Source organism: Eremomyces bilateralis, assembly GCF_010015585.1.
Source record: "Eremomyces bilateralis CBS 781.70 unplaced genomic scaffold P152scaffold_20, whole genome shotgun sequence".
Lineage (NCBI taxonomy): Eukaryota > Fungi > Ascomycota > Dothideomycetes > Eremomycetales > Eremomycetaceae > Eremomyces > Eremomyces bilateralis.
Genome location: NW_022985086.1, coordinates 291904 through 316397, shown reverse-complemented (window position 1 = coordinate 316397; position 24494 = coordinate 291904). Strand labels below are relative to the sequence as shown.

The 24494-nt window shown below is 54.6% G+C and overlaps 10 protein-coding genes across 10 annotated transcripts; 8 read left to right on the top strand and 2 right to left on the bottom strand.

Moving 5' to 3' along the window:
* Window positions 1-1069: 1069 nt before the first annotated feature.
* Window positions 1070-1957, top strand: P152DRAFT_140413 (uncharacterized protein). The gene has a single exon (XM_033673849.1). The coding sequence runs from the start codon at window positions 1356-1358 to the stop codon at window positions 1842-1844; it is 489 nt and encodes a 162-aa protein (XP_033531755.1). The 5' UTR covers window positions 1070-1355; the 3' UTR covers window positions 1845-1957.
* Window positions 1958-2023: 66 nt separating this feature from the next.
* P152DRAFT_402115 (WD-repeat protein-like protein pop3) lies at window positions 2024-3351 on the top strand (the record flags this gene model as incomplete). The annotated part of the gene is made up of 5 exons (XM_033676638.1): window positions 2024-2045; window positions 2098-2119; window positions 2182-2677; window positions 2722-2910; window positions 3055-3351. 5 exons carry the CDS (start codon window positions 2024-2026, stop codon window positions 3349-3351), a joined length of 1026 nt encoding a protein of 341 aa, XP_033531754.1.
* Window positions 3352-4117: 766 nt separating this feature from the next.
* On the bottom strand, window positions 4118-7365 carry P152DRAFT_140374 (cysteine proteinase). The gene is made up of 5 exons (XM_033673848.1): window positions 6635-7365; window positions 5830-6588; window positions 5675-5781; window positions 5466-5628; window positions 4118-5416 (listed from the first exon to the last, which is right to left on the bottom strand). The coding sequence occupies exons 1-5, from the start codon at window positions 7172-7174 to the stop codon at window positions 4310-4312; spliced, it is 2676 nt and encodes an 891-aa protein (XP_033531753.1). The 5' UTR covers window positions 7175-7365; the 3' UTR covers window positions 4118-4309.
* A 1125-nt stretch (window positions 7366-8490) lies between these two features.
* On the top strand, window positions 8491-10924 carry P152DRAFT_402057 (uncharacterized protein; the record flags this gene model as incomplete). Its single annotated transcript, XM_033676636.1, has 3 exons — window positions 8491-8751; window positions 8821-8999; window positions 9046-10924. 3 exons carry the CDS (start codon window positions 8491-8493, stop codon window positions 10922-10924), a joined length of 2319 nt encoding a protein of 772 aa, XP_033531752.1.
* A 331-nt stretch (window positions 10925-11255) lies between these two features.
* On the top strand, window positions 11256-13222 carry P152DRAFT_484185 (Delta(24(24(1)))-sterol reductase; the record flags this gene model as incomplete). The annotated part of the gene is made up of 5 exons (XM_033681989.1): window positions 11256-11494; window positions 11549-12484; window positions 12532-12890; window positions 12945-13162; window positions 13211-13222. Exons 1-5 carry the CDS (start codon window positions 11448-11450, stop codon window positions 13220-13222), a joined length of 1572 nt encoding a protein of 523 aa, XP_033531751.1. The 5' UTR covers window positions 11256-11447.
* P152DRAFT_493435 (uncharacterized protein) lies at window positions 13181-14300 on the bottom strand (the record flags this gene model as incomplete). The annotated part of the gene is made up of 1 exon (XM_033682200.1): window positions 13181-14300. The coding sequence occupies one exon, from the start codon at window positions 14298-14300 to the stop codon at window positions 13614-13616; it is 687 nt and encodes a 228-aa protein (XP_033531750.1). The 3' UTR covers window positions 13181-13613.
* A 685-nt stretch (window positions 14301-14985) lies between these two features.
* P152DRAFT_140167 (HET-domain-containing protein) lies at window positions 14986-17934 on the top strand. The gene is made up of 2 exons (XM_033673846.1): window positions 14986-15529; window positions 15588-17934. The coding sequence occupies exons 1-2, from the start codon at window positions 15167-15169 to the stop codon at window positions 17679-17681; spliced, it is 2457 nt and encodes an 818-aa protein (XP_033531749.1). The 5' UTR covers window positions 14986-15166; the 3' UTR covers window positions 17682-17934.
* Window positions 17935-19550: 1616 nt separating this feature from the next.
* P152DRAFT_493427 (uncharacterized protein) lies at window positions 19551-20612 on the top strand. Its single transcript, XM_033682199.1, has 2 exons — window positions 19551-19992; window positions 20045-20612. The coding sequence occupies exons 1-2, from the start codon at window positions 19779-19781 to the stop codon at window positions 20443-20445; spliced, it is 615 nt and encodes a 204-aa protein (XP_033531748.1). The 5' UTR covers window positions 19551-19778; the 3' UTR covers window positions 20446-20612.
* Window positions 20451-20612, top strand: P152DRAFT_401955 (uncharacterized protein; the record flags this gene model as incomplete). Its single annotated transcript, XM_033676633.1, has 1 exon — window positions 20451-20612. The coding sequence occupies one exon, from the start codon at window positions 20451-20453 to the stop codon at window positions 20610-20612; it is 162 nt and encodes a 53-aa protein (XP_033531747.1).
* Window positions 20613-22853: 2241 nt separating this feature from the next.
* P152DRAFT_140156 (uncharacterized protein) lies at window positions 22854-24494 on the top strand (the record flags this gene model as incomplete). The annotated part of the gene is made up of 1 exon (XM_033673845.1): window positions 22854-24494. A coding segment is annotated over exon 1 (1535 nt), but the record flags the coding sequence as incomplete, so codon positions are not given.

The window sequence follows — 24494 nt, the reverse complement described above, 5'->3', positions numbered from 1 at the left end:
TGATTCGGTGTGGCTAAGATTTTCAGCTGGGGCGCCTTGGACCACCAGCCTTGTCATCAACCTGGAGTGACACTGCAAAGGGGGACTGGATGAAGTACTCCGTAACGAGTCATCAAATAACATTGCTGAATCCATTCAACGGCTGCAAATTGTCTGAGTTGACCAACCACAGGCTGATGTTATGGCCCGTGGGTTGGACGCATCATGTTGTAGTGTTGTGAACTGTTGTCCAGTCTATTTGGTGCGCACTGCCACAGTAACATGCTACCCTTAACTAGTTGAGATTGACGGTGAATCCGGAATAGACTTCGTTAACAAAACATCTTGGAAAGATTTGCCGAGGATCACCAATGCCCGCGAAACATCTCCGTCGACCGTCCCCTGACTCCTGACCCATTAACTTCTCTGTGGAGGACTCCATAAGGAAGTAGTTTTCGCAGATGGTGGATTTGGACAATAATATCTGGGGATTTTGTTCTGGAAATCCCTCCTCCAGTTTTCGCGATGGGGCGTGAATCATCAACCCCCTTGGGTCCTCTTACGACAGTATTCACTCCAGCACCGAATCGTGCTACCCCGAGTGTCGACGGAACTTATGCCGTGCACCCTGGTTTGTACTTCGTTGCTTGGGGAAGGATTTGTACTTTCACATCGAGCTCCCAATCGCTCGAAACTTCGACGGCGTGTTACCCTCCTGGATATGGCGAGTTTTCCGGTCCCGTGCAGGGCTGGCGGGGTATGGGTTTTACTCTCCTGGACTAAGTTGTCCTTCTGGACACACATCTGCCTGCACAGTCACGCGGCAGGAAGGTGATGAGACGTCTTCGGACGATACGGCGACGAGGGATATTTGGGACTGGTTGTCGATCGGAGAGACGGTTATCGGGCGTTGTTTAAGATGCAAATAATGCCACCGTTCAGTGTGCATCATTTTCCGAGTCTTCAGGGCTTCCCTTATATACTGTATATACGTATATTTCTTGCGCAACAAAACGTTGCGCGAATCTGCGGAGGGCTACCTTCAGGGTGGAACTTCTGAAGGTCGACGAGTGAAAGCTAGAGCTGGGTTGGAAGTGAAAAAACGGACTCCAGGTTCTGGGAAGGTACTGCGGGTTAGGCGTACGGACCTGACATGACGAGCTGTGCAATAAATAGAACCTGAAGGTTTCGACAGCACGGCAGACTGTTTTTCAGGGACTGCGGTAATGAAACCAGAGCGTTTCAAGTAATGAAGCGGAAATACTCGGATAACGACGTTCAAATCCACCATTTTTGGAAGGAAGGTGAGTATTAAGATTTAAGCCGTTCAGAAAATCAGGTACCACCAATCAAACCTTTATAATTTATTTCCCCGTATGATATGTGGGACTAATGCAAGCACGTATTGTTGTCCTAGACGGTGCATTATAAGGAAGCTACTGATCGGATATGTCTGCCGCCGCAATCTGATACCCGATCGCCAGGGAAGGAAAACTAAAGAGTTAAAGACGAACACCACAACGCCACAACTACCACCCTACAACCCGTCACCCTGCAACTATACCGCTACACTCTGCTGCCACACCAGCACACATTCTCGTCGCCTTACAGCCTCATATCTGGCACTGCACCCTGTACCCTCCCACCGTCCGCACCCCCATAACCATGCCCAACTTCCGACGACCATTGACCTTACCCAACAAGCGTTGGTCATTTGTTTACCGATGAAACGGGAGGGCACTGCTCGTCTTATTTGGGGTACACGGGAAAATTGGGAGCGGCAATACGCGATCGAGTGGGAAGCCGCCCAGAAAGCCGAAGCCGACGCCGAACGCGAGCGATCCAAGGCTACGAAGCGCGTTTGATATCACTTTCAGTGTCGAGGCAACGACAGCTGTAAATGCGCACACCAGCAAGACTGAACGCCGACACAGCTTGAAAAGCGGCCGGAGCCTCAAAAACAAACCCTCTCTTCTCTCCGCCGATACAATCTTTTCTGAGTTCAATTGCATATCACCTAGAACTTTCCATCTATACACTCAAGATGAGTGTCATTCTCTGTACTGGTACGTCATCCCACCCGCCTTCCTGTGAGAGCATGGCTAACTTTGTTTCCAGCTGGTTACGACCACACCATCCGGTAATGCCACTCCGCGCTGGACCTAGGAGACTCGTAGAACCGGCGACTAACTGGCACAATAGCTTCTGGGAGGCTCTCTCAGGCATCTGTTCCCGCACCATCCCCCACCCCGACTCCCAAGTGAACCGGCTCTGTATCAGCCCCGACAAGCGGTACCTTGCTGCGGCCGGGCATCACACAGTCAAGCTCTACGATATCAAGTCGTCCAACCCCGCGGCCGTTCTCACCTTCGAAGGACATACCAGCAACGTCACCGGCGTCGCCTTCCATTGCGAAGGAAAATGGATGGTGACCAGCTCCGAAGATGGGACGGTCAAGATCTGGGATACGCGAACGGGAAGTGTCCAGCGCAACTACGTCCACGGCGTCGCGGTCAACGACGTCGTCATCCACCCGAATCAAGGCGAGCTGATCGGCTGTGACCGGAAAGGAAGCGTCCGCATCTGGGACTTAAGTGAGAACAAGTGTACACACCAACTAATCCCAGCCGACGACACCCCCATGTCCAGCGTGACCGTTGCTACCGATGGCACTCTTCTCTGCGCCGGCAACAACAAGGTACGCCCTCCGTCAATCCTAATCTCACCAACTAACCCCCTCAGGGCTGGGTCTTCGTCTGGCGCATGCACCAATCCACCGAAGCCGCCTCCGTCACCCCCATCTGCCGCTTCCAAGCCCACTCCACCTACATCACCCGCGTCCTCCTCTCCCCCGACGTCAAACACCTCGCCACCTGTTCCGCCGACCACACCGCCCGCATCTGGACCGTCAACCCCGAAGCCTTCAAAGACGTCATCCCCGATCCCGCCGACATGGGCGGCAACCCCCCAACCGACCTTGACCTCTCCGCTAACCAACCTCCCACCGAGCCTCCCCTGCCTACCAACCAAGACCAGCAAGCCTACGCCCACAGCACTGTCCCCGGCCAGCGCCAGAACGCCCTCCCTACCCCGCCCGCCGTACAGGCCGGCGCTCCTGACCCGCCGCCCGGCGACACCCGGCACGGCGCGACGAACAGCGCGGAGGCGTTTCCGCTGGAGACGACGCTGCACGGGCACCAGCGGTGGGTGTGGGACTGCGCGTTCAGCGCCGATTCCGCCTATCTCGTGACGGCGTGCTCAGACCACTACGCACGACTATGGGAACTCAGCTCGAATACGATTATCCGGCAGTATAACGGGCATCACCGGGGGGCGGTGGCGGTGGCGTTGAATGATACCGCGGTAGGATGATGAGCGAGATGAGGAGGACATATATTTAAAGATTTAGTTGTGCGGTTAAGCTAATTTTTATAGTCGAGGGAGGAGGAGATCGAAGAGTTTGGGAAGCGGTGCGATGAGATTCTGAAGGCGGAGATGGAGAACGAGGGGGTGAAGGATTTGGCGGAGGTGATGAAGCGGTGGCAGATAGCCGGGGGGGAGGTAGCGGGGAAGGTGGCGGTCGAAGACACCGTGGAGGAGGTCGTTGAGGAGGCCGTCGAAAAGGCCGTCGAAGAGGTGCTGGAGGAGGCCAGGAACGTGGCCGTGGAAGACAAGGAGTTGACTGCCATGAGCTCATGATTGACGAGGGCCGGATTGACATGGACCGCGGACAGCGGGGTGGCTGCGGCCAGAAAGGGCCACTTGAGGCCCGCACGCAATGAAATCAAATGAAAGCGTGCATGAACCGTCAAGATGGATATCTGGATATGCGGATTGTGACCACGCGCTGAATACTTTGGAACCCAGCCCAGACTGGAGGTGGTTGCTGAACACACCTCCACCTCCAACTTCCCTGTGTCAAAGCGACAAGCAGATCGAAGAGACATTCAATCCCACCAAACCAACCCATTCAGAATATAATTTTCGAATTTCGGATGGTGACTAATGCTTTTATATAAACGCGCTTCTCTCGCTCTCTCTGTCTCGGCGGCGGCGGCGTCGGCAGATGACCGACCGACCTCCCTCATCCACCGAGTGACTGTACGAACGATAGGTGCCGTCGCCCGGCGATGGGAGGGCGGCGGGGTGAAATATGTTTGCTTGCTTGCCCGCCTACTTGCTTGCCCGCCTGCTTGCTCGATCTTCTGCGCCGCTGTTCTGTTCCGTTCAACAGACCACGAACACCAACTAGACGCCGCATCGAGCCGAACCGACCCAACCTACAACCACAACAGCGCCATCCCCCAATCCGCCACACCCCCGAACCACCTTAATCTTTCACCTGCTGATAAAACAGGATATACGCCACCTTCCCTTCCTTCACCCCCGGCCTCTCCCCCGGCCCCGTCACATTCACCTTTTCCGCCCACCGCATCCCCGTCGGCGTCTGCCCCTGCGCACCCACCCCATTCGTCTGCACATCCTCCCACTTCTCCTCCCCCTCCCCTCCATCCTCCGGTAACATCCCCTGCTCGAAAAAGTTCGCGCTGCGCTGAGCCTCGTCATGCTTTCCTTTCGCCCCACCCTTCTGCGCCGACTCGCTCGGCTCCTCGCTATCCGTGCCGACCACGTCCTCCGCCGTGATGCGCCGCACCACCGTATCGTCTATGCGCACCCAGTCCTTCCCATCCTGGCGGCGCACGTCGGCAGTGTAGTGCCCCCCGCCAGCGTGTTTCCCGTGGTGGTACACGACACTGACGAGCTGGTACCGCAGCCCCGTATTCCCGACGCGAGCCCCGAGCGCGGCGCGACGGGACGGCGCAAGTACCTCGCGGGGAATCTCGAGGTCGAGGGGGTATTTGATGGATTTCCAGATCTTGCGGGCGCCGTGGGTGTCGGAGGGGGCGGTAGGGGAGGAGGCGGGGCGGTCGAAGCTGAAGCGCTTGAGGTGGAGGAGGAGGACGGGGGGGAGGTGTTCGATGAAGACTTGTTTGGTGGCGGTGCGGACGCCGCGGGGGGAGCCCCAGTCGCCGGAGAGGGTTTCGGGTTTGGTGAGGCCGCGGAGGGCGTCGGTGATGGTGTTGATGTGGGGGGCTTGGATGTCGAGTTGGAGGGGTTGGAAGGGTTCGAGAGTCACGGAGGTTTTGAGACCGTGGACGCGGAGCTCCGAGCGGAGGTGGCCGCTGAAGATCTTGCTGATTGGGGTGGGGGGGGAGTTGGCGAGGGCGGGCCCGGAGGTGCGGGTCACGGAGGATTTTTGCTTGGGACCAACTTCTAACCAGTCGCTCTCGTCCGTGTCGGGTTGGGATTGGGTAGTAGAAACGGAAGACGATCGGGTGGATTTTTGAGATGAGTTGGAGATAACTCGAGCGCACTCCTCATGCAACGTATCCAAAAGGAACCCTAGGAACTCCTCCGCATCCTGCTGATGACCCCGCTGGTTGGGTTAGTATGATTCATCGGTATCTGTTGGGTATCAAACTTACCTTCATGGATGAAAACCGTGGAACACGCTTGATGGCATCGTATACATATTCCGGAGTGAATGCAGATCCGAACTGTTCAAACTCATGCTCCTTCAGCCGTAACCGAAGTTGGCTTGCTGAAACAGTCGAGTCTATTACCTTAAATTCCCTCATGAATTCGATCCTGAAAGTATTAGAGGGGTCTTCAACGGCTCGTGAAATCAACTTACATGGAATCGAGAAGAGGTGTATCACTTTTAAAACTATGCAATGCTCGCTTTCCAATCTGATCAAGGAAGTCATAAAACGGGGTGCTGTAGAGGAGTACTTGGAGAATCTGCAGGAGTTAGAGTTGAGCAGCCACTTGGTGAGACGGGTCACTTACCGAATTCATATAACACATGTTACCAGTATTTACAAGGCCGCGAGGTTCAAGGAAAGGAATTTTGTGCTCCGCATCAACTGAATACAACCGCAACACCTCGCCAAGGGCGCCTGCATTGCCGGCCGAGATGCCGTTGAGATGAGCGCCGTTGGTCGCGGGTTGCACGGCTGCTGCAGCCGACGGGGTAGATTTCGCGCGAACAAGATCGGCCCATGATTTGGGAACCGCCTTGGCTTCGGAAGCTGGCACGGAGGTTTGCTCGGTGGGTGAAGCCAACTCTGTGATGGTTGACTCGGAAGGGGGAGTGGACACCACCGTCGAAGCGGTATCGGGCTTCTCTCTCAACAATTGCGGCGCCTGAGACGCCTCGGATGCTTTCCGCGACTTCTGGGGAATATTCGGGATGGCAGGGGTGACGGGAATGATGGGGATAGCGGTCCGAGTCGAGGTACGCGAGTGGGCAGGGACAGCAGGTGCTGCTCTTGGTGTGGCCACTGTTGGAACGGTTGAGGACGGCGTAGTCGGGTTGGTTGAATCGACCTCAGACGGAGCCTGGGAGGTGGCGGGAGTGGCAGATTCGGACGCAACCACGGTCGATGTCTGCGATTCACTCCGATCCACTGTGGGCTTCGCCGTTTGGTTCGATGGTCGTTCCGGGAGTTGCAAGGATTTATCGCTCTCTTGCACCACATTCCTTCTACGTCGACGTCTTGACGGTCGGGTTGGGAAATCCTGGTCTGGGACGGACAACCACGGTAGCTGATGAGGTTAGAAAACTGACCTAGATTGTGGCTGGGACACATACTTTTGGGAAATTCGGCATATAGAGCGTGGCTGAAGCCGGCGCAGCAGTCGGTATCGTGACAACCTGCGGCGAGGAGACAGGTCTCGGGGACATAGGAACGGAGGCATCGGGAGTGGGAGGGGACACCATCTGCGGTTTCGGTGGCAACGCATGTGTCAACGGCACTGGCGGTGGAATCGGTGATTGAACCACAGGAGTTTGCATCGCCGCACGCGGAATCGGAGCTACTGGCAGCCCATTAGGATGCGATGATACCACAATCGGATTCTGTTGAGGTAGCGGTTGTGCGATGTGCTGCTGCGGTTGATGGTGATATGGTCGCATATGCTGTTGCGGCGGATATTGCTGGGGGTAGGCAGCATATTGCCAGTGCTGCGGGTATGACTGCGGATGTGGATGCGCGTGATACGGGGGTTGAGGCGGATAACCCATATACATCCCATGGACAGGAGACTGGGCCGGAGGCGGCATGCCGTAATGGTATTCATTCGGCTGCCTTCGCGGCATTGGCATATGGGGAGGAGGATGTGGACCCGGCATGATTAAGGAGGACAGAGATTGCCCGCGCGCCGGAAGCAGAGTCAACGACGGACCTGGCTTTCCGGCGCGTGAGGCAGCTTCCGAACGTTATCCGCTCCGATTCGACGGGACCCGAATTGACCCAGCCGTACAGATATGCGACAGCAGGGCGAATTGCGGGGGTTCCGGGAGGCAAGTATGGTGTCGAGCACTACCGAAGGGTAGGGGAGGATGGTAGGGGGAGAGATGGTATGGATTTATGGTAAGGTTGGGCCACAGAAGGGGACGAAAGTCATAGGAGACGGCGAGGCGGCGATTGGTGTGACGCGTTCCAGGGATGCATTGCTCAACACGAGCAGAGCATGACAGGACGAGAAGACAATAGAGAACAGTGAATAGTAAGTCAAAGAAGAGAATAGAGAAAAACCCTTGCGTGGAGGATGGGAGGATGGGAGGATGGGTGGTAGGTGTCGGAGAGGGCGAAGGAGCAGAGCAAGTTTAGTAGTGTCACTTTAGTCAGATTTATGAGATGGAGATGGCGATGTGAATCTTTGGCAGAGGGAGAGCCAAGACTGGCGTGGCGGGAAATTCCATTGGCTGCCTGGGGCTGTAAGGCACCAACCCCAAATTGGACATCATTATTCATCACCAACCATTGGACATCTTCCGTATTAGTCCGTACTCTACGCATTAGTCCATTAGTAGATGGAAGACAAATGCTGGCGAGATTATCATTTGGCTAATTGGCTTTCAGCTTTCATAGTTGAGATAAAGTATACCGGCATAACTTTCGGAATATGGATTTAAGTCGGACATGTAATACCACATCCGGTTGATCAACATCATCAGTCCCGACCCAAAGTAAAGTGACCCTCTCACGTGACTTCATCTCCATCTCATAGACTCATACTACAGTCAACCTTCGCTATAACGATTGAATCCGTACAGGCGAATCCAATCGTTATAACGCGGATATCGCTAAAACGAATTTTCTTGGCAGCATTGATTGAGAATCCGTGCAGGGAATCTTATCGCTATAACGCGAATATCGCTGTAGCGGTAATCGTTATAGCGGTGGTTGACTGTACAGCAATAGCGGTACCGTAAGCTTTGTTCTTTGCCCCTCCCATGTTGTTCCATGTCTGACGTGACTCCTCCTCAATAAGTCCACCCTTTGGGGGACCCGATGCCTCCTTCAACTGCGATACTTCCTGTCTCTATTCTTTTAACCCCTCTCTCAACTTCCCGGGCGGTTCTGGTCCCGCACAATTCACCCGCCGTGTCCCAGTTCCGTTCCCTCCAACCCCGATTCCCTATCGGTACCCATCACCTCCGGCATGACTTCCAATCCTCCGTCTGCCATATCTACCAAAGGTCCATCCACTTCCAGCCCCATATCAACCCCCCAGTCGCAATCCAGCTCGGTTTCGGCGGGGGACACCGCCGGACAACGACGAGCGGGTGGATCGGGTAGCTTTGGAGCGGGTTCGTCGTCGCGGTCGTCGACGGCCCCGCGGAACAGTCAGGGACTTCGGAAGCAGCACAAAGGATCCAAACGGGTCAATGCTCCGATCGATGAGGATACAATGGCTGAATCGGTTAGTTTTCCTTTGTGGAACTCCAGGATTTGGAGGTGGGGTTCGGGAACCCGCGTTGACCATTGACAGGCTGCTATCCGTTCGGCGACTGGCCGGAAGGGACAGACGTCCATTACACATCTCATGACATTTGCCATGCCGCCTCGAGCGGACTACGAATCCAATAGACATCTTGGTCGACCAAGGAACTATCGAGCCAATCCGACTTGGGGCCCAGGATCGGGCTATCATGCTGTAGACAAAGCAAGGTATGAAAGAATATCAACCTAGCATCCGACTTTCCTAACGATTTAGATATGTTCATTCCAACTATCGCTTCGTCGTCGATCCTCGCGGCGACTACAGACAGCAAAACCTCGACGCAGACGTCTACCTGGACTGGTCCCAAGTCCTCCAAATCATCGTCTCCTCCGAATCGCAGACGTCGTTCTGCCCGATTTGTCTCGATACACCTGTTGCACCTCGGATCGCCCAATGTGGCCACATCTTTTGCTTGCCTTGCATTATTCGATACATGCATTCCGAGGAGGAGTCCCGTCCCCTTCCCGGGAAGAAACCGCGATCCCGCCAATGCCCGCTGTGCCACGATTCGATTTACATGTCGGACACGCGGGCGGTTCGGTGGTACACCGGTCAAGAAGGCCCACCACCTCGGGAGGGACAGGACGTAATGCTCCGCCTGATGAAGCGTCGGGCTGGCACCGCGTTGGCGCTTCCTCGCGACGGGGCCGAGTCGATCTCGACGGACGACGATGTGCCGTGGCATTTTGCGGCAGAGGTGATGGATTACGCGCGGGTGATGAAGGGCACGGAAGAGTACATCGTGCAGCAACTGGACTTTGACATCGATGCGCTGAAGGTCCAAGAGCAGGAAGACGAGCTGATGTTCGGCGAGGAAAATGTGGAATGGGTTAGGCGTGCTATTCGCATGATTGAGGATACTAAGGAGAAGATGAAGGGCATTGGAAATGCTCCGAATGTGCCGAGCAAACCGAAAAAACCACGGCCAAAGCAGGTTCCGATCCAATACGAGAGCTCAAGCGAAGCACCCGAGATGTACAACATCCAGCATGATACATCATCCGGTCAAAGCCTATCGGAGGGACTTCTTACTTCACAATCTCAGTCCACATCAATTACCGAAACCACTTCAACTTCAGATTCGTTGTTCGACCCTGCTGGAGTCGACGTCAAAGCGACCGCTGAGACGAAATCCGGACCGAGAAACAAGCACCAATCGCATTTCAGGTCAAGACAAGACTACCGTTCCCAACCGGTAGAATACTACTTCTACCAGTCTCTTCTCCACTACTACCTCACCCCTCTCGATATCCGCATCCTCCGCGAAGCCTTCGGCCCCTACGCCTCCTTCCCCGCCACTATCCTCCCCCGCGTTGAGCGTGTCTCCACCGGCCACGTCATCGACGACGACCTCCGCCGCCGTTTCAAATACCTCGCCCACCTCCCCCACGGCTGCGAAGTCGCTTTCCTCGAATGCGACTGGACCGACCTCGTCCCCCCCGCCGTCCTCGCCAAATTCCACCCCGACATCACCGCTCGCCGCCGCCGCAACCTCGACAAGGACGCCCGTGAGGAGAAGGCCCGCATCCGCGCGGAGAAGGAGGAGGACGAGAACCGCTTCCCCGGCGCCCGGAGGAAACGCCTCAGTGCCTCCTTGTCATCTGAGGACTTCCAACCACTCCCCCCCTCCATCGACCCCGAATCCTCCTCCGCCGTTGATATCGCCGGCGCCGACCGCACCCCACAACGCGGCTGGAGCGCCTCCCCACCATACCCCGGCCGCCGCACGCAGGGCTCCGCGTTCGCCGAGCTCGCCTCCCCGTCCACCAGCCCGAACGCCTCACGCACCGTGTGGGGCACGCCGGCGGTCCGGGGCACGTCGCCGTCACTCGAGCCATGGCGGGGGAGCGAGCAGGATGGGTTGGGCGATGATGGGTGGTTGCAGGGGTGGGAGACGGATTTGTTGGGGGATGAGGGGTTGGTGGGGGAGGTGGCGGCGTTGGGGGTGAGTGAGGAGGCGGAGGGGAGTGGGAGTGGGAGTGGAGGCGCGAGTGCGGGCGCAAGTGCGCCGACGCGGAGTACGGGTGGGGGGAAGAAGAAGAAGGCGAAGAAGATTACATTGATGAGTACGAGTGTGAGGAGGGGGGCGTGAAGAGAGGGGAGTGAGAAGAGCCGTTCGGTGCTCGTCGAGTTTGGGCGGGCATATGCATCACGTAGCGGGTGTTGGGTTGAATACAGGATTCTTTGTTAGAATAAATATCCAATGTTTACACACGTCTTTTCGATCCATAGATCGGCTATCACCATTGACGTTTCGTTCATGGTCACTGTTGCCACTAGTCCACAAATAGGGGGAGGAGGTGGTAGCTAGTACTGTGCTGAGAACCACCCCAGCGAATCTGATTGGCCAATGGTGCCCCATCGCGAAATTCCTCGAAAACAAAACGAAGCTCCAGCCCGCGGATTCCACCAACTTGACGACACCTATATCATATTCTCATGTGTCACGTTCTCCAAGGAAGCCATTAGCTTACCCAACCATTTTTCTCTTCTTATCGTCTCTCATTAAACAGAAACTCGTCGAAGCAGATCTATTTTCGACGATCTCGCTGGTTTCCGTACCTGTACCCTCCACTCACCTCAGCACCCGGGTCAGCTCTCATCCGTCCATCATTATGTCCTCCGGTCGCGTAACCCGCTCTCAAACGGGCAAAACCCCACGGTAAGCAACCCCCTACTCCGTCCACCCAATCCCATCACTAATCCCCCTTCTCAGAAAATCCATCCCCCCGGACTTCGTCGAAACCCCCGGCACGCGCCGCCGCACCCGCCAATCCACAACCCCCTCCCCCCTCCCCCCCAAACCCGCCTCCACCAAACCCTCGACCATCCCCAACGGCGCACTCCGCAAACCTACCACCCGCGCCCCCGCCGCCGAAGCCATCGACCCCGCGCAAGGCGGCTATGAATTCGGCGGCCCCCTCGGGGTCAGCGCGATCATGCTCGGCTACCCGCTGCTGATGTACTACATGTACGTCGGGGCATACGCATATGGCGGAGGGGTACCGCGGCCGGCGGCGGGGGAGGGGTGGGGTGCGTTCGCGGGGCGGATCGGGGCGCTGGCGTACGAGCATGCGTATCCGAGCGTGGATGCGTGGGTGATGTATTGGACGTTTTTGGTGTTTGAGGGGGTGTGTTATCTGTGGATGCCGGGGGTGTGGGCGAAGGGGAAGCCGTTGGAGCATGAGGGGGGAAGGCAGCTGCCGTATTATTGTAGTGGGGTGGCGAGTTTCTATGTGACAGTGGTGGCGGCGCTTGCGTTGCATTTCACCGGACTGTTCAGGTTGCCGACACTGATTGAGAATTTCGGGCCGATCATGAGTGTCGCGATCTTGTCGGGGTGCATCGTTTCGGTCATTGCGTATGTGTCGACGTTCGTAAGGGGGAAGACGCATCGGATGACGGGGAATCATATCTATGATTTCTTCATGGGGGCGGAGTTAAATCCGCGCATGTTCGGATTGTTGGATTTCAAGATGTTCTTGGAGGTACGGTTGCCGTGGTATATGCTGTTCCTCACTTCTACCGCGCTGTGCTTGAAGCAGTATGAAGAGTATGGATACGTCTCCGGCGAGGCGGGGTTCTTGCTCATGGCGCATTTGATATATGCGAATGCGTGCGCCAAAGGGGAGGAACTCATCATCACGACCTGGTGAGTCTACATCCTGTCAGGGAAATTTATCCTGCTAATACCTCCAGGGACATGTACTTCGAAAAATGGGGCTTCATGCTCATCTTCTGGAACATGGCCGGCGTCCCCCTATCCTACTGCCACGCCGACCTCTACCTCGCCTACCACCACCCCTCCGAATATCTCTCCCACCGGCTCTTCCCCGACCCCACCGTCCGCACCGCCGCCTTCCTCCTCCTCGCCGCCGTCTACGTCTTTGTCTACTGGGTTTGGGACACCACCAACAGCCAGAAGAACATGTTCCGCTCCCGCGAACGCGGCACCCAGGTCGAGCGGAAATCGTTCCCCCAGCTCCCCTGGAAAGAGGTCAAAAACCCGCGCGTCATCGAGACGGGGCAAGGCGATCGAATCCTTGCCGACGGCTGGTGTAAGTCCCATCGGCCCTTTCCGCTTTTTACAGATGGATTCTAACCCTATGCAGACGGCCTCGCTCGTAAAATCCATTACTCCTGCGACTTGTTCTTCGCGCTCACGTGGGCACTGGTTACGGGCTTTTCGTCGCCATTCCCGTGGTTCTATCCGGTGTTCTTCGCGTGCATGATCGCGCATCGCGCGCATCGGGACATCGTGAAGTGTCGGCTGAAGTACGGGGAGGCGTGGACGGAGTACGAGAAGCTGGTGCCGGCACTGTTCATTCCAGTAAGTTTTCGAGGGGTCGGATGAGGAGCGGGAGCTAACAACCTGTAGTATGTTATTTGATCGAAGTTCCTTGGCATGCTGGGTCAAAAGTTGGTCATACGCATTTCCCTGGTCCTTGGGTTCGAGAGTATACCTTTAGTACCTATTGTATTGATTGGCTGTCGCTGTTGATGGTAAACGTTTCGAAGATGTACTAATAATAACATGATCCTCAGTAATCCAAATTAATCCACCCTGCGTAGGACATGGACTTGGTGATGAAGCAGTGTAATTCGACATCTCCGTACCAAATTGAACTTCCAAAACGCCAGCTATCCCATGCCATTCATCCCTTCGTAACTCATCAACATCCATTTCAACAGATAGGTGACCATGATCGCCGATTCGAAGCCGTGTGGTATCAAACCCCCATCTCGATTACCGCCCACTCGTCCACCTCCACTCCATAGCATCATAATAGATACCCCGGCGGTTTCCCCACCATCTCCATCGCTTCCTCATAACTCGGTGGCTCCTCATCCTCTATCCGCGTCCCCCCCGCAGCATGTCTGTCAACGCCCAGATTATGATTGTGTTCGCTGATATCCAGCAACGACGCACCGCGAACCAGCTCCTCTATCGCAGTATCCCTCCTATTACCCCCCTCGCTCCACCTCCGTCTCGCAGCGTCGGAGCCGGCAGCCGTCATCGGCGATAACAAATGCCCATACCCCCCCACCGAGTTCCTCGACCCCGATTGCCCCTCCACCAAGCTCCTCGGCCCCCCCTCCGCCCTCTCCCCCTCCCCACCCCTCACACCCCTCCTCACCTCCCACCACTCCCCCATCCACCCCTCCTGCTGCCCCCTCTTCATACACACAAACCGCACCCACTCCCACTCCGGCAAGTCCTTCTGCCGGATCCCATTCCGCTTCAGTAGCTGGCTCGCCTGCGCTCGCCGCTCGAACGCTATGCCGTCGGGGCGGAGGGCTTCGCGGCGGAGGGCGGGGTAGAGGGGGTCGAAGGAATGGATTTGGGTGACATCGAGGAGGTTGACGGGGATGGGGAGGGTGGTGGGGATGGAGAAGGAGCAGGTGGGGAGGGAGGAGAGTTCGTGGGATTTGGTGGAGATTTCGTTGAGGCGTTCGGCGTAGTCCATGGTGGGCGCGATCGGTTTTGGGTCTTCGGCCGATTATATGTGCCGCCCTCTTGAGACAAGGCTGAGCGAGTATCGTAAGGTTGTAGGGCTGGCGGTTCGGTTGTCGTCACTGGAGATCGACACCATGGAGTGGCCCGAGTACCCGGTGTCTTTGGGGATGGGTTTGCGGTTTATAAAGGTAGGAAAGGAGGAAGGAGGGGACTCATGAAGCCATGGAGTCGCTTCGTGTACTTCCGGTATGCCTCATAACCGGTAATATTACAATTGGTACGACACCTCACGCACTACCCCGAGCGCGTCCATACTAATTTCCAGTCCGTTTTGCGGAAGACCAATCCCAAGAATCACCAAGATCGTCCAAGAGGGTCATATCCCCCGCGTCGTCCAATCGGTCCCTTGCCAAGCCAACCATCTATGGCAGTGCTGCTTCGTCAGGGTACAGATCCGGCGCGCAGTGCATATCGCGAGTTCTCGAGTTCTCGCAGCCTTCCTGTTGGCCATAACTATTCTATACCGTCTTTTATCCTCACTACTCGTACTGCCTGGCTAGAAGACAATATAGAGTTGCATCATTTATCTAACTCACCTGGAGTTAACTGTCCGAGTTCTGGGATGGTTCGACACATGCTACCGAACCGATATCGTCAGTACGGCGATTCCGTCGGTTCTCTCTACCTTCTTCCCATGGTTCGATCTCCCCAACAGCCCAGCCTCATATCTGCCACGTCAGATACTGTATATAACTATCCTCCTTAGAAGCCCGGACCGTGACCGGTCTGCCCGATATTGTATTACTTGAATATAGTTTATCCTGATAAAACGGTTAAGGGATTTCGAATCTTATAAATTATCTCCGGTCGAAGATCATGCCTGATTCAACTAATCCACAACCTCGGCGGATATATAAACCAAGAGTTCCGGGCCGGAAGTGGCTAAAGAAGGCGATATCTTGGCGATCCGAGCGACCTCGACTTTGCGAAAAATGTCAACGCATCGATTTCTGGAACCCGGACTCGGCTCCAGCCCAAGAGTTTCATACAACTTTTGAATACCGGAAATATGAGGAGTCGACACTGCCCTGTTCACTGTGTACGCTGATCTTGCACCGGCTCCCGAACTTTCGAATGCCGGGATGCGAGGAGTATGACCCGATCCCAATCACCCTGAAATTCAGGGGTAACCAGGCATATGTGTGGAATGGATCGAGAAATATTGGCAAGATTCGTCCAGTGAGTACCGTTAAAGTTGTTGTTAATTATATTAAAGTCAGGACTAATTGCTAGCTAGTTGGGAGAACATGAAACGGGTATTAAGCTTTATGACGATTCCAACATCGATGTTGGACTGATCAAGAGATGGTTAGAAAGATGCGACACAGAGCACAACGAAAAACAAGAAATTCGGAATCCCATTCCCCTGACCCTTATTGATGTCCAACGGCACTGCCTCGTTCGTCGGTCCTCAAACGAACGATATTTTGCTCTCAGCTATGTCTGGGGCGGAGTCAAGCAATTCGAAACCAAAATTTCGAATTTCGAGGAATTGCAAACCGAATCCTCGCTTTTAAACCACCAGCTTTCAAAAGTATTACGAGATGTCATCGCGTTGATGAGATCCATTGGAGAACAGTATTTATGGGTGGACTCGCTGTGTATTATCCAGGATTCTCACGAGAAGCACCATGATATCCACCAGATGGATAAGGTCTACTCACACTCATACCTTACCATCATCGCGGTCGATGGCAAGAATGCAGACTCTTCCCTACCCGGGATCCAACCCTTCTCCAGACTTCCGATCTACAAGTCCGCCAAATTCAACGGCCGTACCTTCGTATCCGAGCCGCCCGACTACGTCGACACCCACCTCCTCGATTCTAACTTCGAGACCCGCGCCTGGACTCTCCAAGAGCGGATGCTCTCCTCCCGAATCCTATACATCACATCCCAACAAGTCCTCTTCCAGTGCCAGACCGATTTCTGTGCGGAATCCAAGGCATCTCGGCACGGCGAGTTTAAACGCACGAAGAGCGGGATTCCGGTCTCGTGGCAAATGCTGCAAGTGCCGATGGAGGGGATTTATGACGACCGATGGGAAGATATGAGTGGGATGATTCGACCTGGCACGCGCGGTGGTGTGCTGGTAGGAAAGCGAGTGAGCGATCTCGCTCGCATTGTCGACAGTGGAGATGTCGACACTGCTGCATTGCTTCGTGAGATTCCAGGAGCGGGAAGGAGAGGGTCAAGAGGGCCGCTTCACCAGCACACCCCCCATGACAGTCTGATTTCACAGTCATCGGCGGATCCCAGGGTCTCCGCTTCCAAAGCGCTGGATCTTGATATTGGCCGTCATTCTATTTCGACCGATCTGACTTCCGAGCTTTCACCTAGCACGGATTCGTTGAGCATGGACTTCTCGCTAAGCATTGGACCAACCAGTCTGCGCTCGCTGCTAGAAGCCGGTGAGGGAGAGATTGACGGGTGCTACAACGTCGCAGCCATGACTAAAGGACATCACAACCCTATTGATCTCGACCCCAGCCCTGGCCTCAAGCTCCGCGGTCCTAGTCTTACCTGGGCTGAGCTCCTCCCCTTATACCAAGATCTCGTGGAGATGTACACCGCCCGCCACCTCACCTACGACTACGACATCCTACGCGCTTTCCTCGGCCTCTCCTCCATGCTCTCCAAAGTCTGCGCCTCCCGCTTCCTCTACGGCATGCCGTCCGCCGTCCTCGCCAGCTCCCTTCTCTGGGGTCCTAAACACGGCTGCGAGCGACGACTCGATCGGTATGGGAACGCTGTCTATCCGTCCTGGTGCTGGGCGGGATGGGCTGGGGCGGTCACGTATCCGTCGGTGGTGCGAGGCATGACCAAGGACTTTTCAAGCACGGTACGGTTTAGGCTGCCTTGTTCGATGGAAATCTGGGTGCATGAACCGGAGAGGAGTAACTGGGCGGAAGCACAGCGGTGTGCAGTCCTTTCGTTCAGGAGCATCGGTATGTTCTGTACCCCAACGGTATGTGCCTTAGGAACCGACGACGCGACCGAGGCGAGTTACCAGACCTTCTCCGTCGACGCCTCCGGCTACTCCTGCGGTGTCTTCTTCGGGTGCTGCCTCCCGGGAATATTCCCCTCCGAGGATTTACAACGGCATGCCATCGTATCTCTCGGGGTGGATGACGGCGAGTATGATCTACGAGCGAGCTATGGGCTTACGTATCCGTTATCCCGGGAAGTGGGAGGAAAGTACAGGGGGAGGACGCTGCATGTATTGCTGGTTCGGGAGAGGGGGAGGCGGTTTGAGAGGGTGGCGTGTGGGAAGATGCTGGAGCCGGCTTTTGATAAGAGGGATGGGCTACGGATGATAGAGCTCCAATAATGCAGCAGATGTTCTTGGTCAGTCGATCCAGTCCTGATGGTGCATCAGCCACCCCTGCGTTCGATTGCCAAGCCCTGGAAGCCCCAACGCCCTGGGATCGTGGCGGTGCAATCCTTGGCTGCAGTGGTTTGGATTTACGTACTCCGTAATCTGTGAGCTACCGAACTTCCGTTTCTAGTTTAGCGCCACTCTATCAGGTATCGCGCTCTTTTCCGTTTTCAAACCTTCAAACCATCAGAACATAAATACCACCGTCTATCCCTCTTAAATCTGAATCACCTCTTCCTCCACCCTTCGGTTTCCCCTTTTTCTCTTGTCTCGCAGCGTCTCAATTTTGCATTGCCCACCGGTCGACCCCTTGCACGCACCATTTGCACGGCTGAATCCCCTGCTGACCCGCGCTGCGCCTTGGGCGAGATCTCTCCCCCTCTTTTTCCATTCCATGCTTGACGGCTCGCTCCCCTCTCGTAGCGCCTCCTGGGTGGTGAGCTTCCGTTCCACCTTTCATGTTGAGTTTCTTCCCAGTCTATCAGAGCTCCTCGCCGCAATGTAGCAGAACTAACAGGCTCCAGAGAGCACTCATTCCTCAGCGTCCCCGTCTCCTAAGACCCATCGCTTCTGCGTTGCACAGCTTTTCGAACTTCGAACTTAATGGGCTTGAACTGCCAGATCCATCCCTTTCCAAGGACCTGAGCATTGGCCATGGACTACGGTCACCCACCGCCCTCCATATCTCCTTCTCATTACTTTATGGATCATGCGTGCACCATCGCACCCCGACTTTTCCGGCCTTCCTCGTCGACTTCGCCTCAGACCGCGTCTGCAATAATACTGCATTATCTATAACTGGAGACGCCCCTTCTCGAACCGGCTAAGCTTAGCGCTCGGCCACACCACGCCGTGCATCGCATGATTATGATTGCATAATGATGATCGTGATCGCCCGATCCCTTCAGCCCATTTGAATTAACTGCGGTTTCATACAGACACCGGCATGGGCGTTCCGGGATCAAATAGGCAGCTGGATGTGGACGTCAATGCCCCAGTCTGTCTTTGGCTTGGAACCTTGGCATTGGAGGCGCCACGCTCGCTCGCTTGCAACCTGCTATTCGTACGTAAGAGTTTCGAGTCGCAGTCCACATGACAGTGCTCAAAGCATCCGGTGAGGCCGAACCAGGTGACATCGGTAACACCGACGGTGACGATGACGGTGAGTCATCTTGACGAATGGAGGGTTTTGCGGTGTGGCTGTTCCAGCTTCAGCACGCCAACTCATCCATGCGAACTTGAAAGCCTGTGGATCCAATTGCTCGGTTGACATTGCATGTGGTCTCGCGAACTAGAATTTCCACGGTCATCCGGACGTGAGCAGCTGAATCTGCCCGCCCGACGATGGTCCACTGACGACCGATGCCCCTGGCTGCTCGAGGTTGGCGGCCCAGCACGGCCATCGAGATTGCCTCCAACCCAGTCATTGCACTCCTCCTCGCAACCACGCGCTCTCCTAGACAGAGGCAGCCCCTTATCTTTGAGTCAAGCAGCTTGCGTACGATCTCGGATCCAGCGACGATGGAATTTTGGAAGGATAAATTTCTCTTCCAACCTTTGGCGTGTGCATAGGGGCGAGAGCGTCGTCGCATATCATATCTGGCCGCCACTGGTCGCGGACTGAAAGGGGGAAGGAAACGAAAGATATCAAGCAGACCGCATTGACGTCAATCTATGTTACAGCTTCATCTTCCACTATTTTTGGACGCACCCTCCAAGCAATATCACTAATGGCACGCTAACCAGGACAGGATGGTATATTCATGCCTTGGGTGCAGGATGCATATCCTCTTGCAAATCGTGGACTGGCGGCAAGGGCGGCGAGGCAAAATCAGGGGTTGATGCGATGGTTGCGCATGCAAGTAGAAGAGCGGTCGAGCCGTGGCGATAGGATAGCGAGTGCAGAGCGTCTTGCACCGCAGCGGCCCCGAGTACTTAAGCAGCCACTATTTCTATCCTCTTGCAATTCTCAATTCAATCCCCCCTTATCCTTTACCGGGCATTTGTACACCATCTTTACACTTTTTATCATCTACGGTAATCGCTACTATGGCCATGTTCATCCCTTACCAGCCGTCACGGAGCGCCGTTCCTACAGCTTCCAGTTCGCAGACCTCAACAGCTCGCGGGCAAGGCCGGTGCCCTACCAAGAGCCGCCGGGTTCGCTTCGGTAGCATAGAAATTGTGGATCTGAGAGACGACAGTGACGGAGAAGATTGCCCTGCGCGCCAGCCAGCTACAGCCAGTCCGGTCCGGGGCCATTGTGAGTTTATCGGTTCGTTTCAGTGATAGGCTGGTTGTGCTGACTGGAGAAGATTCAGCAGCGGCCGCACGGGCGTCTACGCAGAACATTAATCAAGCCGCTCAAGGGACCAGCGGCGGTGCGGAAGACGACGAGAGCAGCGGCAGCGACGGAGATGATCTCCCTACCCTGCAAGAGCTCTTTTCGATGTCTCAAGGGACGATTTCCACGGACCGATCTGATTGCGTTCAACGGGTTGCAAGCCCAGCGCACCAGGAGGACACGGAAAATGGAATCCTGGAACGCGATCGTGCTCCTGGGCACGAAGATATTGCGGCTGGCACCGCATCGCCAGCACTGATAGTGCCTGCTAACATCGAGGCTGTAGATGGTAAGGCGTCTAGCGATGACTGTGCGCGGAGCCCCACGACGGAGTTGAGCGAGTCTCTACGCTGCATACATGCCAAGCTGTAATGGCGATGGATATCGTCGAGCTGCTGCTCGGCAAGGGCGCCGACGTGAACGCGCAAGGTGGAACCTACGGCAACGCGCTACAGGCCGCTTCGTCCGGGGGCAATAAGGATATCGTCGAGCTGCTGCTCGGCAAGGGCGCCAACGTCGACGCGCAAGGTGGACCGTAAGGTAGTACGCTCTTTGCCGCTTTGGCCCGGGGCTACGATATCTTCAATCCAGTCCATAATAGGAAGACATTTCAACGAACAACAGCAAAATGATCGCAGAACTGGACCAGGACGGAGACGGTGACAGGTTTCTTTTCTTCTGAACGTGTTCATGTCTTCTTATATTGCTCCCTGATTTCCTGTCATATTTCTCTAGTATATTTCCAACTTCTTCGAAGCGACTCACAAACGGCACATCAAGGACGGAGCATAGGCCTCAGAGAGGTATGAATGCTGTGTATATACTGGCTCAGAGTATAATATTTACGTAGTGACAGCCATAGTAGCGGTAGCTTCCATATGCTGAAGAGGAAGGTGTCAATTAAATTACTACTACTACCACTACCTACTGTAGTGCACTTATTACTGAGATTAGGTGTAAAATTTACCCTAAGAAGAGGGCCGGACGCCGAGAATCCCTGGAGTTATAAAACCTGAAGCCAATATCGCTTGGCTTTGTATAGAAACTGTAGAGCCAACGATCGAGAATCTAAATCCGAATCATCCGCTTAGAGGATCAACAAGCATCAGCCTTTCACTCTTTTGGTTCCCCAGGCATCAGTTACATAGAGTACGATTTGCCTCAAATAGTGATCTCTTAGGATGCTACGTCACTATCCGTGGTCCATTGTTGGTGCGTTAGCTTCCACCACCAATCTAAGGCCTTCTACCTTCTCTGTAAAGCGGTTCAACGCAAGGAGATTGTTGTTGTCCATGACGAGCAAGGGCCGAGAGCAAGCAGAGGCACAAACGGTATGATAAGTGCTAAAACTATGGGGGAGACGACGCTGGCCATCCTCCCATGGTGGTGAGTGGTGGGTGAGTCTTTTCATTTCTTCGAGGAGAACGCCGGTGTTCAACCCTCTCATCATTATGGTCGGTACCAGAAAATTGCATAGGTAGAATACAGCAAGCGGCAATGCCATCGCCTCTAAAAAAAACTGTCAAACTCCGCTCTTTCCCCCTTATCGGCTCTCTGCTGTGCAAGATAGACTATAGAGAGGTGTAATTTCGCCTTCTTGCAGAATAATAGTGTCGTTGAACATTCCAGTGACTCCCTTAGACTCAACCCGACATCGAGGGTTGAGGAAGGCAGATTGTATTTTCTGCGCCTGCTGGGAGGTAGGGTCACCACGTTGGTCTGCGAGGCCAAATATTTGAAGCGAGCTTGCGGCTAGAGGGACTGGAGGGCCGGAGAAGAGTAATTCTAAGCTATCCATCAGAATGGACAAAGTCTTGTAAAGCGTTTTCACTCTTACGGCCTGCTTGGACTTTGAGAGGCAATGATCGAATGTTATTGCCATTGCATTCGAATAGCGGCACAAAGAATCTTGTTGCATCGATGCGGGCAGCAATATTGGCATTAATAGGGATTGTAGGAACACCATCTCTATCGCAGAAATACGACTCTGTAGAAAGGACCTGACGGGCTAGAGTAACGAAAGAATTGCTGAAAGCTTCATATCGCCAACATTTATGGGAGGAAAAGAACCTCTTATCATCGCAATAGGAGACTATACCTCACTTATATACCCTTTGGGTGGGAACAAAAATAGCCCAGTAAGCGCTGGACTGCTCTGAGGGGATGATATCTCCTCATGGGATATTTCTGGACCAACAATACCACCTGCATCCCTCTGCCGTTCTAGTATTACTGGTGATACCTGTATGGGTAGAGAATAATCGCGTATTGCTTGGGAGTGAACGTGGTCACAGCCCTTGAAATTGGCACGAGTGACCAACATCATGCAAGCTGGTCTCGAGTCGAGGCCTTGTAAGAGGAGAGGTAGTACCACGCCATGGTCAGAAACAGTAGTTGCCAGCCGTGATACAATATGGTTACAGAGTATTGCAGAGATGGAAGCTACGTCTTTGGAATCAGCTCGGCCAGACGTTGGTCCCAATTCCTCCTCTGGCGAAAGCGGCGAGTTGAAAGGGGAATGGAAAGGCAGTTGAGATGCTCGCTTTCGACACTGTGTCGACGAATGGTCTTGGCGTTAGCTCCGCCCTACTTTGCAGCCGACAGCTGCTCTCCAGCAGTGGACAGCGGCAAGGCAGGAGTATTGATTGGCGAGCCTGGCGAATGCATTCGTTAGTTGAGGATGAACCTCATCTGGGTACAGATATAAACTCGCTCCCAGGTGTTCGCATGCACATGTTCACATATACGGCAATACACGCCAGAAGAGAGCAACAGCCGGCAGCTAGCAAAACTTAGCGTCTCTACTCCAGCTCATGTCAGGCAGCTCTCAACGCATTAGCGGTGTGTCCACCAGCCAGAATTCGCAGGTTGTTGCTGGCACTGTCCATGGATCTGTGTACTTTGGGAGCAGCGAAAGTGAGTGTGCTTAGCTGGTTATGGCCTCGAAGCAGCAAGAAGCTGACTGGAAATCTAGACTTGAACGATGTGCTTAAATCCCTCCCTACCGCAGAGGACGCGCCGTTCAACGCATACCAGCGACAACATGACGTGACCTGCCTTCCCGATACCCGCGTTGACCTCCTTCAAGAGATCTACAGCTGGGCTGATAGCCGAGACGAGCGCTGCATCTTCTGGCTGAATGGCTTGGCCGGCACAGGGAAGTCGACGATTACGCGCACTGTCGCTCGGATATATTTTAAGCAGAAGCGCCTTGGAGCCAGCTTCTTCTTCGAGCGCGGCGGTAGAGACGTCGGTCATGCAGGCAAGTTCGTCACGAGCATTGCGTGGCAGCTAGCGATCAGCATACCGTCTCTTGGCCAACATATATGCGACGCTCTCAAAGAGCGCCGCGACATTGCGAGCCACTCTCTTCGTGATCAGTGGCAGCAACTCGTCCTACGCCCGCTGTCGAAGCTGAACGAAAATGGTAACCAATCCGCGTACGTCCTTGTCGTCGATGCACTCGATGAGTGCGACAATGATAATGACATCCGGATCATCCTACATCTCTTGGCCGAAGCTCGATCGTTAGAGACGGTTCGATTACGAGTCTTCCTGACGAGCCGGCCTGAAGTTCCGATCCGAAACGGCTTCGTTCAAATACCAGATGGTAAACACCAGGACTTTGTACTCCACAATATATCTCCATCGATCGTAGATCACGATATCTCTGTTTACTTTAAGTACAATCTTACTCTCATTGGACAGGAACACTCTCTAGGTTCCTGCTGGCCAGGCGAAGAGACTATCAAACTCCTGATCCAGATTGCAGGTGGATTATTCATATGGGCCGCAACTGCTTGTCGATTCATTCAAGAAGGCCTATTCGCAGAAGAAAGAGTACAAACTCTGCTAGAAGGTAGCACGTCTACTACTGCACCAGAAGAGCACCTCAATGAGCTCTACACTACTGTCCTAAAGAAGACTATTCGTCCAGGTTACTCAGCAAAAGAGAAGGAAGAGTTGTATGGCACTCTACGACAGATTCTTGGAAGTATTGCGCTTCTTTTCTCTCCACTCTCTGCCAGCTCGCTTGGCAAGCTGCTCAATGTCACGAAGCAAAAGATTGATCGGATCCTGAAGGATCTTTATGCGATTCTAGACATCCCGAAGGGTGACATCTACCCACTCCGTCTACATCACCCTTCGTTTCGGGACTATCTCCTCAACAAGGCCAGGTGCAAAGACCCAGAGTTCTGGGTAGACGAGAAGCAAGCCTATCAAGTATTAACCGACAGCTGTATACGGCTTATGTCAACATCACTTAAGCAAGATATCTGTTGTGTAGATGCCCCCGGCATGCTTGTAGCCAATGTCGAGAGAAGCCGAGTTGAACAAAGTCTTCCTCCTGAAGTCCAGTACGCATGTCTTTACTGGATCCAGCATCTCCAGAAAAGCGGTGCTCGACTTTACGACAATGG